At 43.4% G+C, this 14,952-nt stretch overlaps 2 protein-coding genes across 2 annotated transcripts; one reads left to right on the top strand and one right to left on the bottom strand.

The window, feature by feature from the left end:
• Positions 1 to 315: 315 nt before the first annotated feature.
• LOC110679798 (histone H4) lies at positions 316 to 736 on the top strand. The gene has a single exon (XM_021855528.1). The coding sequence runs from the start codon at positions 378 to 380 to the stop codon at positions 687 to 689; it is 312 nt and encodes a 103-aa protein (XP_021711220.1). The 5' UTR covers positions 316 to 377; the 3' UTR covers positions 690 to 736.
• Positions 737 to 13,208: 12,472 nt separating this feature from the next.
• On the bottom strand, positions 13,209 to 14,679 carry LOC110679732 (histone H1-like). Its single transcript, XM_021855460.1, has one exon. It carries the CDS (start codon positions 13,948 to 13,950, stop codon positions 13,270 to 13,272), a length of 681 nt encoding a protein of 226 aa, XP_021711152.1. The 5' UTR covers positions 13,951 to 14,679; the 3' UTR covers positions 13,209 to 13,269.
• Between the last annotated feature and the right edge of the window lie 273 nt (positions 14,680 to 14,952).

Raw genomic sequence — 14,952 nt, 5'->3', positions numbered from 1 at the left:
AGTTTTTGAAAGAGTTGAAGCTTTTCAATCAAATTTAAAAAACTATGGGAAACGTTGAATCAAAAATGTAATGGACAACAATGTAAAAACAATGGAAAAAAGGAAAAAGAAGTAAATAAATCTGTTGATGAAAAAGAACTGTGAAAACAATCAGAAGTGTGAAAAGGGAAAAAACATCAAATGCATGCGAAACTGTCAATCGTCGAAAATATGAATGCGATTCTAACAATAAAACTGTTTTACACTCCGTAGATGACAGAGAGGCGAATGACCGCTTTTGCGGTTAAAGCCTCGTTAAACCAAACAACCAACCAACCTTGGCGCAGCCATCAGTTCCAGTACTACCGTCGTCGAACACAGAACCAAATTCATCCAAAATGACCGGCCGTGGCAAGGGAGGCAAAGGACTCGGAAAAGGAGGCGCCAAGCGTCATCGCAAGGTTTTGCGTGATAACATCCAGGGTATCACCAAGCCCGCAATCCGTCGTCTGGCTCGTCGTGGAGGAGTCAAGCGTATCTCCGGACTTATCTACGAGGAAACTCGTGGTGTGTTGAAGGTGTTCCTGGAAAACGTCATCCGTGATGCCGTTACCTACACTGAACACGCCAAGCGTAAAACCGTTACCGCTATGGATGTTGTCTACGCTCTGAAGCGTCAGGGACGCACCCTGTACGGTTTCGGAGGTTAAATCGCATTCCAAAGTTTCGCTCTTCAAACGGCCCTTTTCAGGGCCACCAAACACACTCATCAAGGAGTTGATACGACAAATGTTCACACACTAAAAGCAAGGGTAATCTAATGGGACAAGCACTACACGCTTTTGCAGTCCGGCGGTGGCGTGGCTTGGGGAGAAAATTCTCGTCTCCGATTGGAAGACACCATAAAATGCCAATATATATATATACATACATAGTCTAGTCTAGTCAGCACTGTCATTTCCCGGGGTGGCACTACTGTTGTTACTTACTTGTTGTACTTCGGTCGGTTCGAAAACAACAACCGCTATGATGCCACGCCGGTGAAATCCAGTGCGTGCATCTTTCCATACCAATCTCACGTGCATGCATCTCAACTCCGGACTTCAGTGTCAGGTACGGAACGCTCGTCGTACCACTCCCTATTACCTATTACCACTCATCAAATTCCATTAGGATTGCGTTAGGAACTTCTTAGTTTGCCTCGCTCGGTTCCACAATGCGATGGACGAACAAATATTTCATCATGTTCCACACTGTACCTTATGAGAAATGTCCCGCTCACTGGATGCGGTTGCAATCAATATTTACAAGCACTGGAATTGTGTTCGCGCACCCGAAACGAAACGAAGGGAAAACGAATCACCGAACCGGGTGAGAGACGGGAATTTGAATCCACCGACGGGAAAAACCGGGAATTTGAGAAGGTCACCGGGAAAATCGTTTTGAACGAACATTTCCAAGCTTCGAATCTACAAACCACAACAAGCATTTATGACTTTGAACAAATCAGTTTCATTGAAATGTATTGAAAGTGGATGATGAAATGTCTACCGTAAAATGGGGTGTTTTCAAGCAACTTCTAGTATGTCAATAATTAAACAAAGGACAGCCCTACTACAGTAAGGACCCGATTTTGTCAGCCCCTCGATGAATTTTAGGCTGACCAAATCGGGTCATTTTATTTTGTTCCCGTTTTTCAAATTTCGACATGGTTACATGGACTTTTAAAGAGGGTACGTGGTAAAACATGACGATACCAATTTTTTGACAAATCTGAAATTGGCTGACAAAATCGGGTCAGTACTGGATTCTCTCGTCGCGTGCCAAACACAATTATGAGGATCCTATGGCAGATTTCTGAGATAATCATGAAAATGTGTGATTTTTGACGTAACTGCAAAACAGGGTTGTAAAGGAATTTGACTTTCGCAAATGAAACCATATTTTGCCAACAACAAAACATAATCTTTTTGATCAATAACTTTGATGCTTTCATTCATTTTCATAAGTTATGCTCAACCTCAATCAGATAATACATCAATATTATCGAACTTGGAACTCCTGCAAACGCAAACCGTTTTCTTTTAACTGCTAAATCTTTCATAGTTATTAATCTGGAAACTGTCAATACTTCGTAAAATTGTCTTGAATTGTTTTTGAGACTTAAATGCAACAGGATCATAACCTATATACCGTTAAGTCACCAGTCACCGTGCGGCCTCCATTCACCGTGCACATATACAAATTCCTACAGAATATTCATACAATTTTCACAAATCATTCTTTGGTCAGCAAAATAAGATAAAACTGATGAAACGAACTAGTTTTTGCCACAAATAATTTTGAAAAACCTAGTTTATGTAGACAAAATCATGTGAATTCTGTTTGATAACGAGATATTGCAACAATCTTAGTAGAAACGCCAAAAAATCACATTTTTTATTTTAACGATAGAGTATGAAATTTTTCAAAATTTCAACAAGTTTTCACTGTGGATATTATTAGTAAGATGTATTTCATCGTATGAGCAATGAGATTTAATGCAAATTAGAATTTTTATTGTGTTTCAGTCGAAACCCAAATGCACGGTGAATGGATCCTTTTCAATATATATGGATCCTATTACCGTGTATAGTGTAAAAGGCATGAAATTATGCGATAATATTAGATTTATTGTTATGTCGTCATTAAACTACTTCATATTTAGAATTTAAGTGAATATGGAATGGTTTGGACAATACAGTCAAACCTCCTATAACGATTTTAATAAAAAAATAATAATTTAGCCAATTTTTAAACTTTGTATAGTTTTTATTGTAAATGAAGATTTGAATACTCTTAAAAATGAATGCGCACACTACTAGCAACATAGTTGCTCCATTAACAACGTTTCTTCAAGATACAAAATCAAATCATGACGAAAACTATACGCACGGTAAATGGTGACACATAGAACGGTACGAGGCGACCTTAACATGACATTTTCAAACATAATTTTTGACTAATTTTTTGTTATGCATCACTAGTTTTAGATTTTTCCCTGAATTATTATATAATTGCCCGCTACGTAGTGGTATTCTAGTACGCTTCAAATTATTTGGAATAGTTTTATATTTTTTTGAAGTGCAAATTTTTCTTAAATGCACGGTGAATGGTAGCTTGACGGTACAGTTAACTCTCCCTAACTCGATATTGAATTTGTCTTGAATTGGTTTTGATACTTAAATGCAACAGGATCATAACCTATATATTTGCATTTGCTTCTTTGAATGATTGTTCTCCTTCGTCTTCGAAAATAGCCCCTATTTGTTTTGCTGGTCTGCTCGATAGGTAGACAGTTTGACAGTTCGATAGGTAGATTTGGTTTCACTCTTCGCGCAACTCGGGTGCCTCTGAGAAAAAAAAAAAAAAAAAAAAAAAAAAAAAAAAAAAAAAAAAAAACCATATTTTCAGGGCTAGACATTTTAGTAATATTCAGTAACAAACAAAATAGTCCCCTTAACCTTTACAATGCAGTGTTACTTCACGGAACAAGCCTAAAGTATAATGGAACATATATCGGCATAAATCGAACGAGTTTTGTAACTTGGAAAAAGTAGTAGAAAAGATAATCCCCTAACACCCCGCTAACTTTCAAAAAGAAACTTTTTCCATAAGAAATATTAAAAGGCGAAATCTAGATAACATTTTCAAAAGCTTTTGTCTGCGTTGTGATCTCAATTAAATATACTTATGTTCTGGGTTACTCACATAGTTTTGTTAATATTGTTTCATTGTTTTGTAGTTAAATCTTTTTTGCCAATAAAATTCTTTCAAAAATGGTTTGAATCGTTTTCAATATCTAGACTCCACAATACCTAATATTAATAGTCAGTCGACAGCTCGGTCTTGTGCCGAATAGACGTCTTTTGTTATCGCCGCGCGCGTTATTCTTTTTATTTCGATTTGTTGACGTATATCAACTACTAATTTCCCAAATTTCTCCAACATCTCCTAACTGAAATACCAGTGGTGTATTAAAGATCAGTATTTACCGTGACAAGCAACTAGATACTGTCCTCGGGGGTTTACTAGCTTGGATTGTCGGCCCTTCACCGGGGCTTGTAAACAAGCAGATCCATCTATTGTTGCTGTAGTGGCTATTGTTTTGTTGCTGCAAGAGATATCGGTTTCGTGTGAACGGTGTAGTTTTCGTCGCGAGTGAACATTTTTGCAAGTCCAACTTAGGCAGCTGTCCTTGCTATCGTTGAACGCTATCTTTCGGTCCTCCGACTATGTCGGATCAGGACCAATTCCCTCCCTTTGATGATCCCGGAGGAGGCCCCTCTGACGATTCTGCACGAAACATTATCCACGGTTCCTACGCAGGGAGAACCGTCCCTACGTGGCTAGATCCCAGTGATGAACATGGAAAACTCACGGTACTAAGGCTGGAGGGTGAAAACGGTCCCTTACCAAGCAAGCCCTTTCTCTTACGCACATCTGTGGAAAAGTGGATTGGTGGTAAAATCGAAGGCGCATTTCGTGAAAACCGTGGTATTTCTTATGCGCTCAAGGTTCGAAATCCAAAACAAGTTGAAAAACTAATGGCAATGAAAACATTAGCTGACGGTACAAAGGTTAAAATTAGCAAGCATCCCGTTCTCAACAAATCCAGATGTGTTGTTAGTTGCCTGGACGTCAAAGACGCAAGTGATGATGAATTGATGGACTGTCTTGCTCCCCAAGGGGTATCCGAATTCCGCAGGATCAAACGTAGAACTGGGAAAGAACAATTCGAAAACACCGCTTCGATTATCCTTACTATTGAGGGAACCGTCGTACCCAATCATATTGATTTTGGTTGGTTACGATGTAAGACAAGGCCATATTATCCGGCCCCGATGGTGTGCTACCAATGTTGGTCGTTTGGGCATACCAAGAAACGCTGCCAACAATCACAACCCACCTGCGGCAACTGCTCTCAAGGACATGTGACCGACGAAACCAACAGATGCAATACGGATCCTTTTTGCAAGAGATGTAATTCAGCTAGCCACAGCTTATCCAGCAGAAAATGTCCAACGTACGTCGAAGAAAATGCGATCCAACGAATCAGAGTCGACATGGGAGTCACCTACCACGCAGCCAAACAGATCTTCGAACAATCCAACAGCTCACGATCGTTTGCTGCCGTTACTTCGGCGAGCAAGGATCATACAATCGCGGATCTGTCTTCCAAAGTTGATCGTCTTTTGCAGGAAACGGCAGCCAAAGATAAACGAATTGCGGCACTTGAATCTGCATCTATTGGGAATACAACAGGAAACGTGGAAAAAGCCAAACTCGACCAACTTATCCAGAAGGTCAATCAACTAACGAAGGAGATTGAGACTAAAGATCAACGAATCCTGGCTTTGGAGAAAGCACAACATATCGGATCTCGTCTTGATTTGGTCCGACAACATGGAACAATAGAAGATCGTATCGAAGAAGTTGCTGCATTGAAGGGTGATTTAGCAAAAAAAGAGCGAGAAAATCTACTACTTCGTGAGCTGTATGGGAAAAAAGTGAATCAAAATAAGCAGAGCACGCAAAATCTCAACTCTCTTTCTCCTAAATCCTTAGACTCTCTCTTCTCTCAAAAATCAGTTCAATCGCTACCATCTCCCGATTACGAACCAATCCAATCCTCCAATGTTCCCAACGACGAAGTACGCAAATGGTTACAAACAACTGCGGCAAACAATCCGGTGACCGACGATAGAAAACACAAGAATAAGAGCAAAAAACCAACAGCGTCTAATGAGAGCGAACCCATTTGTACACCAAGCGTCGCTCCAGTAGATAAGCCATCGAAGAGAATCCATTCATCAACCGACTCGGATGACTCAATTGGCAGATCTAAAACTAAAATCAATGTCAAATGCCCCGACGCTATATTCGTCACCTCTTCTGATGGTGATGACGAAACGATGCAAAGTTAATCACGCCTACGATCTTCCAGCACTCCTCTTCACGAACATCGAACTAATACTATCGATTAGCTCTAAATTACCAATGACTAATACTCATTACAATAGAGCTGCGCATTCCCATAAAGAGGAGTCAACTGGTACCCCCACCACTACCAACGATACTGACATCAACACACACGAAAACAGAACCACGTGTGAGGCTTCGGGTAGCCGGGGCCCCTGTAGTGCGGCCGTCTTTTCCCAACCGGAACTACAAGACTCTTCTCGGCATTCCAACTTTCCAACCGTATTTGAGACGCAAAAGGGTTTCACGGCCTATACTCCACAATTCCCGCTATACTCCAGTGGTAGTCGAGGCCCCGTCAGTGCGGAAGTCCAACCCTCACCGGAACTGGCGGACACCCCCCGACACTTCAGGAGTAGCGGAAGAGGGACGGATAAGGGTCATGCAACCCATTCCCCTAAGGACACCGTGGGAACTAAAACACTTACTACAAACGCTCAAGCAACCACCGGATCAAAAAACAACCAACAATCAAGACGCTCAGCACGTATCAGGAAGAGGAAATCTCAAATCTGCACTCCATCAGCGGACAATGAAAATAACTTGCTTAGCAGGATTGGACTGGATGCTGCCAGCTTGGCACATGACAAAACGGCACCATTACCGGAAGCGGCATGTAATGCTGCTATTTACGACGCCATTCATCTACTTCGCTATGGCATCGAAATACCCCAACAAAGTAGCTCTTCATATCTGCCCAGTAAGAGAATTTCATCTGTTGAGCAACAAGCACTTACCGTCAGCCATTGTACACCACAAAGAACTACCACAGATATGAGGAACTCGAACACCCGCTTCGCTATTCAATGGAACATAAACGGTTTTACTAACAATCTTGCAGATTTGGAGATCATATGTAAACATAACCCACCAATTGCCCTAGCGCTACAGGAAGTCCACCGCACCAACTGCCAGAGGTTGGACAGATCGCTCTCAGGCAAATATCGCTGGATTTACAAGTGTGCCTCAAACATATATCATTCTGTAGCCATTGGAATCCTAGCACAACTTTCTTTCACGCAAATTGAGCTAAACACAGACCTCCCAATCATTGCTGTTCGCCTCAAAGCACCTTTCCCCATTTCTATAGTATGCTTCTATCTTCCCTGTGGAAATATAGCAAACCTTGAAGAATCACTTCTGAATGTCTGGAACGAAATCCTCGAACCAAGGATTTTGCTTGGAGACTGTAACGGCCATCATCAGATCTGGGGCAGTCCAAAGTCCAATCCTCGAGGCATGACCATGGTATCAGTGGCTGAATCTACTGGATCTACCATACTCAACGACGGAACGAAAACTTTCATCAGAGGCCAGATCGAGTCCATCGTGGATATATCCATGGTTAGTGCTTCTATTGCAAACCGTTTCTTTTGGAGCGCCAGTGATGATCCAATGGGAAGCGATCATTATCCAATAACCATCTATCTCAATGAGCAACCACCAGCAACTTCACGTCGGCCGCGGTGGATTTATGATCAGGCGGACTGGGTATCCTTCCAAACACGTATGGACAGCATGCTCGAGGCTAACGAACCAAGCAATATATCCGATTTAATTGACACCATCCATCAAGTAGCCTCTGAAACAATTCCTAAAACCAGTTCAATCCCAGGTCGCAAAGCCCTCCCCTGGTGGTCACCAGAAATTAAAAAAATCGTTAAAGCCAGGAGAAAGGCGCTTAGGAGAGCCAAAAGAATCCCAGATGGCAACCCACAGAAAGAAATCGCCTTTAGCACATACAAAATTTTACGAAACAACTGCCGACAGTCTATCAGAGACGCCAAACATCAGAGCTGGACGAAATTCCTCGATACAATTAATGACCAACAAACCTCCGCCGAATTGTGGCAGAAAGTGAACGCTTTAAACGGCAAACGCAGCTTCGCAGGTCTTGCAATCAATCATCAAGGAGTCACTACGCGTGATCCCTCCGAGATAGCTAACATTCTAGCTGAACATTTTGCCAGCATGTCTGCAATTGGGCGATACGACCATGCTTTCGTTCGTATCAATAATGTTACCATGGACTCCCTCAGCAGCTTTCGGATCCCTCCCGAATCTCATCATGAGATTAATCTCCCCTTTTCATTGGCTGAACTAAATTTTGCACTTCAACATGGAAAGGGAAAATCCGCCGGGCCGGACGAGGTAGGATACCCTATGTTGAAATATCTCTCTGAAAGCGGTCGATCTCTTCTACTCCGGCTGTTAAATAATGAATGGACTAGAAAAACCCTGCCGGCCAATTGGAAACATAGTATAGTTGTTCCTATCCCAAAAAACTCGGGCTACTCTAACGAACCAGTTAGCTTTCGGCCAATTTCTTTAACATGTTGCATCTCGAAAGTGTTAGAACGAATGGTGAACCGCCGGCTGATTCGTTACCTCGAAGATGGCAATTATCTAGATCATCGCCAACACGCGTTTAGGCCTTGCCACGGAACAGATACTTATTTTGCCTCGCTAGGGCAGGTTTTAGACGACGCCCTCAACGACAACAACCACATTGAGATTGCAACTCTCGATCTGTCTAAAGCCTATAATCGCGCATGGACTCCAAGCGTCCTTAGGCAGCTGGCAAATTGGGGCCTCTCCGGCAACATACTCCACTTTATCAAAAACTTCTTGACTGGTCGAACTTTCCAAGTCCTCATAGGCAATCATCGATCGAACGTTACCGTTGAAGAGACTGGAGTTCCTCAAGGCTCCGTTATTGCGGTCACTCTATTCCTAGTTGCCATGAATAGCATTTTCAAATCATTACCGAAAGGAATATTTATTTTTGTATACGCGGACGATATTGTCCTAATCGCTGTTGGAAAACATCCGGTGGCACTCAGAAGGAAACTACAAGCCGCTGTAAATGCAGTTAACAAATGGGCACATTCATCAGGCTTCCAGCTATCAGCGGAAAAAAGTGCTAGGTCTCACATCTGCACTTTTAATCACCGTCCACCGAAAAAGGCCATTACTATTCACAACACACCGATACCGTTCAAAAAGTCTCTACGAATCCTAGGCGTCCGTGTGGATCGTCGACTTACCTTTAACGATCACTGCAGTGAAGTAAAAAGGAACTGTAGGACCAGGTTGAACTTATTAAAGATTCTTTCAAGACCACATTCGACGAATAACCGCAATACGCGTTTAAAAATCTCCAGGGCCATTATCGAGAGTAAACTCTTTTATGGCTCTGAGTTAACATGCAGAGCTTCCGACACACTTAATAGAACATTGGCTCCTGTATACAACAATGCCATACGGATAGTTTCTGGCCTACTACCCTCAACCCCAGCGATAGCAGCGTGTGTCGAAGCTGGTATGCCACCATTTAATTACGCGCTGGTCACCGCAGTGTGTAGAAAAGCAGTCAGCTCTCTAGAAAAAACCTGTAAGAGCCAATCTGAAGTCTTCATCCTCAAGGAGGCCAACAGACTTCTAATATCAGTGGCCAATCAGAGACTCCCTCCAGTTGCAGTAATCCACTGGACAGGAGCAAGAAATTGGCGCGCTCCTTTACCCAATGTCGACCTTTCAATCAAAAACAACTTTAAAGCTGGAGATAGCTCCACGATACTGCGTTCAACATTTGCACATCTTTTGGCCACAAAATACGCTTACCACACACAGCGATACACCGATGGATCCAAAGCTCGGGGTGCAGTCGGAATCGGTATACTCAGTGGGAACCAAAACATCTATCATCGTCTACCTAACATGTGCTCCATATTCTCTGCTGAGGCCGCAGCAATATACCTAGCAGCCTCCTTACCGTCGGATGACCCTATTGCTATTTTCACCGATTCTGCTAGTGTCATCTCAGCACTCAACTCCCAGTCTTCTCGTCACCCATGGATACAGGCAGTTCAATCGATTCTCAACATAAACAACAATATAACCTTCATCTGGATACCGGGGCACTGCGGTATTCGGGGGAATGAATCTGCAGACCAGCTGGCTGCCATAGGTCGTTCGAATAGAAATCTCTATAACCGAGAGGTCCCGGGTTCCGATGTGAAAAAATGGGTGGCCAATACAGTACGGTTGGCTTGGTCTCAAGAGTGGCATAATAGACGTAGCCCTTTCATACGCAAAATAAAAGGAGAAACACACAAATGGGAGGACGTACCCAAACTGAAAGACCAACAAATCTTATCAAGATTGCGCACTGGTCATACGAGATTATCCCACAATATGGGAGGTGATATTGAATTCCGTAGACGCTGCGACCCATGCGGGGTGCATAACTCGGTTGAGCATTTCATATGTGAATGTCCGATCTTTAATTACCCTAGAGAACTCTATAACATCGGCTCAATACGGGACGCTTTGAAAAATGACCCATCTAGTGAATCCGCCACAATCTGTTTTTTGAAGGATGCAGAACTATATAACAACATCTGAGATCTCGAAAACCCGACGACTTCAAGAAATCATCGAGATATCCAACACTATCCTGTCCAACCGATAACTACGTCCCCCTCAAACAAACCATAGTATGAATATTCTGATAATGATAACAAAAATGTGTAATGATATTGTAAAACTAAATTGAAATGTAATCTACCCAGGAGGGCACCTTTCGCCCTGTTTTTTCTCAAAGAGGTGAACCCGCCTAAGGCTGAAAGCCTCTATAATAAAGAAAATCAAATCAAAATCATCATCTAATATTAATAGATATCCCCGATCACATAATGCAGCTCACAATCCTCCGAACAAAGCAAGCATTTCAGATGACTGATATATCGACTTCCGACGTTTTTGTGACTTTTCAAACTTGATGGAGAAGTTCAATCCCTTAAAACCCCACGAGTCCTTAACACCCCATTTTACGGTACTAACTTCTTAAAAAGGTTTCACTTTTCTCAATAATTAGCAATGTAGTACCAAACAATGTTTGTTTGATTTTTTGAGCTTGGCTCTAACTTTTTGACTCAAGAGTTTGAAAGAAAAGTTTACTAGCCTAAAATAATCTTGCCGAAAGTTTTTGCACTCAAACATATTGGATACAAAAAAAAATCCTAAGTTGTTGAATATTCATACCACAATAAATCCAGATTTCCTTGGGAACAGCATTTTAAGAGTTTCTAATCTCTCATTAGTTAACTAATCGATTACAAATTGAATAGGTAAGGTAGATGCTGCTACATGTGTGGGTTTGTTTTATTTTTTTAATTCACCCTAGATTTAATTACTTTAGAGAAACATCAATTTAATGAAACACTGATTTATTTTGGCATCTGGAGTTTGGCATCGGTCAAATTATCTGAAACTCGGCAGTAAGACGCACTTGAAGAGCATAATGTTGATAAATAGCAGTCAAGGCCTTCCTTAGTGTAGTGGTAAAGTCGGTGGCTACAAAGCAAACCCATGCTGAAGGTGTCTGGGTTCAACTTCCCAACAAGCCATGTGAGCAAAATGGTCACATAAAAAAATAAAGTGAGAAGCCGGCCAAGAAAAATGAGAAGAAGAAGAGGCATTCGCAAAATCCCATGTGCGAAATAAATCAAAAGAATGAGCACAAAAAATTTTGATAATGAAGACGCGTTCACTCCAACGGAAATGCTCGACGTGTAGTAACAGCGGCGGAAGTAATTTACCGGTTTCAATTTGAGTGTCAGGAGCTCAGGGCCAAATTTTCGAGCCGCAAATTTTTCTCGGTGCACGCAAGCAAATGGCGGCGGTGCTCACTCTCTTTCTCCCGTACCCAAACTGCGATGGGGATGTGAGGCGTTCGATTCGCCAATCACGCTTAAAATCAGTTACACTGTATTGATTTGCTCTCATCTTTGGAATAGTGGAACAGCATTGGATTACGAAAATCAAACATACTGAGCAAGGTCGACCCATTGGCCCCGAAAGATTGAGATTTTCAGAAGCCAATCCCTGGGCTTAGTATTTTACTGCCAATTAACTTAATTTGCAACATCCACAAGAGTAATTTGATTATTCCGCAAGGAAAATAGTGGCAGTTCGCTCATACTGGATCAGCTGTCAAGATTACTTTGGTTATTAGCAGCAAACTGTACTTGACCGCTCTACTTGGGATGTCGATACTCAGCCTGCCCAGTAGGTCCGGTACGTACGGACCTGTGAATCCCTGGGCTTAGTATTTTACTGCCAATTAACTTAATTTGCAACATCCACAAGAGTAATTTGATTATTCCGCAAGGAAAATAGTGGCAGTTCGCTCATACTGGATCAGCTGTCAAGATTACTTTGGTTATTAGCAGCAAACTGTACTTGACCGCTCTACTTGGGATGTCGATACTCAGCCTGCCCAGTAGGTCCGGTACGTACGGACCTGTGAACTAGACTATCGAAATGCATACATTTTGCATTTTGACACACGAACGCTTTATGTTTCGTTTTAGCATCAACTCACATCCAGGCGTCGGTAGGCGCGTGGTGTACGCACAGACCTAACGATCGCAAGGTCCTTGGTTCGATTCCAGGTTGCTGCGAGAAACATTTTTTGTTGCCAATGTTTGGTTTCATAAGGCAAAGCTATGAATTTCAACCCGATTTATTGTGGCGAATTTTCATAAGTGCATCCAATGTATTTCGATAGTCCATTTGCCTGAGTGTATTAAAAACGCACGGGCCTATCGATCGCAAGGTCCTTGGTTCGATTCCAGGTTGCCGCGAAAACATGTTTTGGTTTCACAAGGCAACGCTACGAATCTCAACCCGATTTAAATAAGGCTCCCCCAAAACTACGCGACTTTTTACGGCGACAGCGACACGATTTCGTTGTTGTGTCGCTGCAAGCACTCTTCTATGGAACCATCTTGACTGACACGACGCGAATCGCTGCGAAATCGCGACGTTTTTTTGTCGCTGTCGCCGTAAAAAGTCGCTTAGATCTGGGGGAGCCTTTAAGTCGATAGACTTCTTCAAATCCTTGAATCATTCGAGTGTATCAAAAGCTGTTCCTCTAGTGGAGGTTTGCTTTGGGTACGGATGCACCGCTACAGTGAGTGCCAGCCAGTGCTCGCCTACCTGTCCGGGCTTTACAGTTGCTGGCAGAGAAAGGGGTGCATGATTGGCCAATTTTATTGATTTGCGAAAGGGTTCGGGAAGAATTCGCCATTCAGTGGCAAAGTGCACGTAACTTTTCGGGGGGATTTATTTCCCTCTGGAAATAAATGGAAATGGAATATCATTGACTGTGCAACTCTTTGTTCTAAACTTGGATGGTAGTCCTGAAAAGGACTGATTGGATGTTAGATACTGTTTTACAACAGTACGGTTGCTGTCCCAAATTTACTTCTTGGCAGCGGTCTTCTTCGCGGCAGCTTTCTTGGCTGGGGCAGCCTTCTTCGGTTTTGGGGTCTTGGGCTTCTTGGCGGCGGTCTTGGAAGGTTTGGTGGCCTTCTGCTTCGGAGCAGCAGCCTTCTTCACACCACCGGCCTTTTTGGCAGCCTTGGCACCAGCAGCTTTGGCTTTCTTGGCTGCAGCCGGCTTCTTGGCTTTCTTCTCGCCGGCTGGCTTCTTGGCCTTCTTCTCCCCAGCTGGTTTCTTGGTGGCCTTCTTCTTCTCTCCGGTAGCCTTCTTGGCCTTCTTCTCGCCGGCCTTCTTCGGTTTCTTCTCACTGGCGGCCTTCTTAGCTTCAGCCTTCAGCTTGAACGAACCGGAAGCGCCGGTGCCCTTGGTTTGGACGAACTTGCCCTTCTCGACGCCATTCTTCAAGGCCTTCTTGAGGAATGGGGCAAGCTTGGCGACATCGCATTTGTAGTTGGCGGCGATGTACTTCTTGATGGCCTGCAGGGACGATCCGTTGCGTTCCTTCAAGGTTTTGATGGCAGCAACAACCATGTCGTTGACTGGGGGGTGGGTCGACGGCTTCTTCGGCTTGCCCTGTCCCTTGGGGGCCCTTGGCTTCTTGGTCTTGGCTGGCGAGGCAGCCGGGGCTGCGGCAGCGGCTTCAGTGGCAACTTCAGACATCTCGATAGGTAGCTAGAGTAACACTCACACGATGGCGATAGTAAACGAATGAATGACGGAAATTCTGGCAACAGTGCGGTGTTCGATTTCGTCGTCTGTGTTAGGGATGCAGACATGGTCGTCCACTGGATGACTGTTCGCGAAATATTGTACATATTTTTGGTAACACCTTTTTAAAACGCATTTTTCCGGTAATCGCACTAAGTATTTGCCTGTCTAGTATGTCCGTTTGGTGAGTGCATGAGTCTCGCTAGCAGCCCGTCATCGCCACATCGGGCCGGTTTCGCGAGAAGCACCGCTGAGACATGTCTTTACAGCACCCGTGCGCCATATGGTGTGGCTTTGCTCGATAAAACAATCAATAGTAACTATTGAAACAATACCACCCTGCACGGCGGTGGTGAATTTGGCAACATGAATGGTTGCTCTTTGCGGTGACATGCGGGTATAGCCAGTATGCCGGTGTCTAATGGCCCCTAATGAGCCTCAAACAAAGTCATTCCCAGTGCCGACGAGCGATGTTACGCGTTTGGTTTTAGTAAACTTTGAACAATGTTAATTTGATGTTTTTCATCAAACATACCGAAAACTTGGGCTCGACTATGACGTCAGTCACACAAGTTTGTGCCATTTTGTCCGGAAAACAATGTCACCAAACACTAATCACCTTCCACCTGTGCACTGTTGGTTGGTCGAATGTGTGCAAATTGCTGGCATTGCCTCAGCCATCGGCGGCAACTGCATTGGAAAAGGACAGTGCACGTGCTACTATGGATCTAGCTTATCTGAGAATGTTTTACTTCAAGAAGCAAGTAAGCAAAGCAAGCACCCTCCCTGCGGTGGAATCTGCAAATGAGCTAGTGCGAAATCTGCCCGAATAGGCATCGGTTTTGCTAGCTGCAGTTGCATCGAATGAACATTCCATACAATCTCTTCTGGCGGCAGTAGTACCGGACATGTCGCGCTGAATTCGCGACAAATTGTTCTCGGAAGTCCCTAACA

Source organism: Aedes aegypti, chromosome 3, assembly GCF_002204515.2.
Source record: "Aedes aegypti strain LVP_AGWG chromosome 3, AaegL5.0 Primary Assembly, whole genome shotgun sequence".
Classification (NCBI taxonomy): domain Eukaryota; kingdom Metazoa; phylum Arthropoda; class Insecta; order Diptera; family Culicidae; genus Aedes; species Aedes aegypti.
The sequence above is the reverse complement of the archived record's forward strand: the minus strand, read 5'-3'. Positions and strand labels throughout refer to the sequence as shown.

Bases quoted from the DNA above. Each gene is read 5' to 3' on its own strand.
- LOC110679798 (XM_021855528.1), top strand. From the start codon at position 378: ATGACCGGCCGTGGCAAGGGAGGCAAAGGACTCGGAAAAGGAGGCGCC.
- LOC110679732 (XM_021855460.1), bottom strand. From the start codon at position 13,950: ATGTCTGAAGTTGCCACTGAAGCCGCTGCCGCAGCCCCGGCTGCCTCG.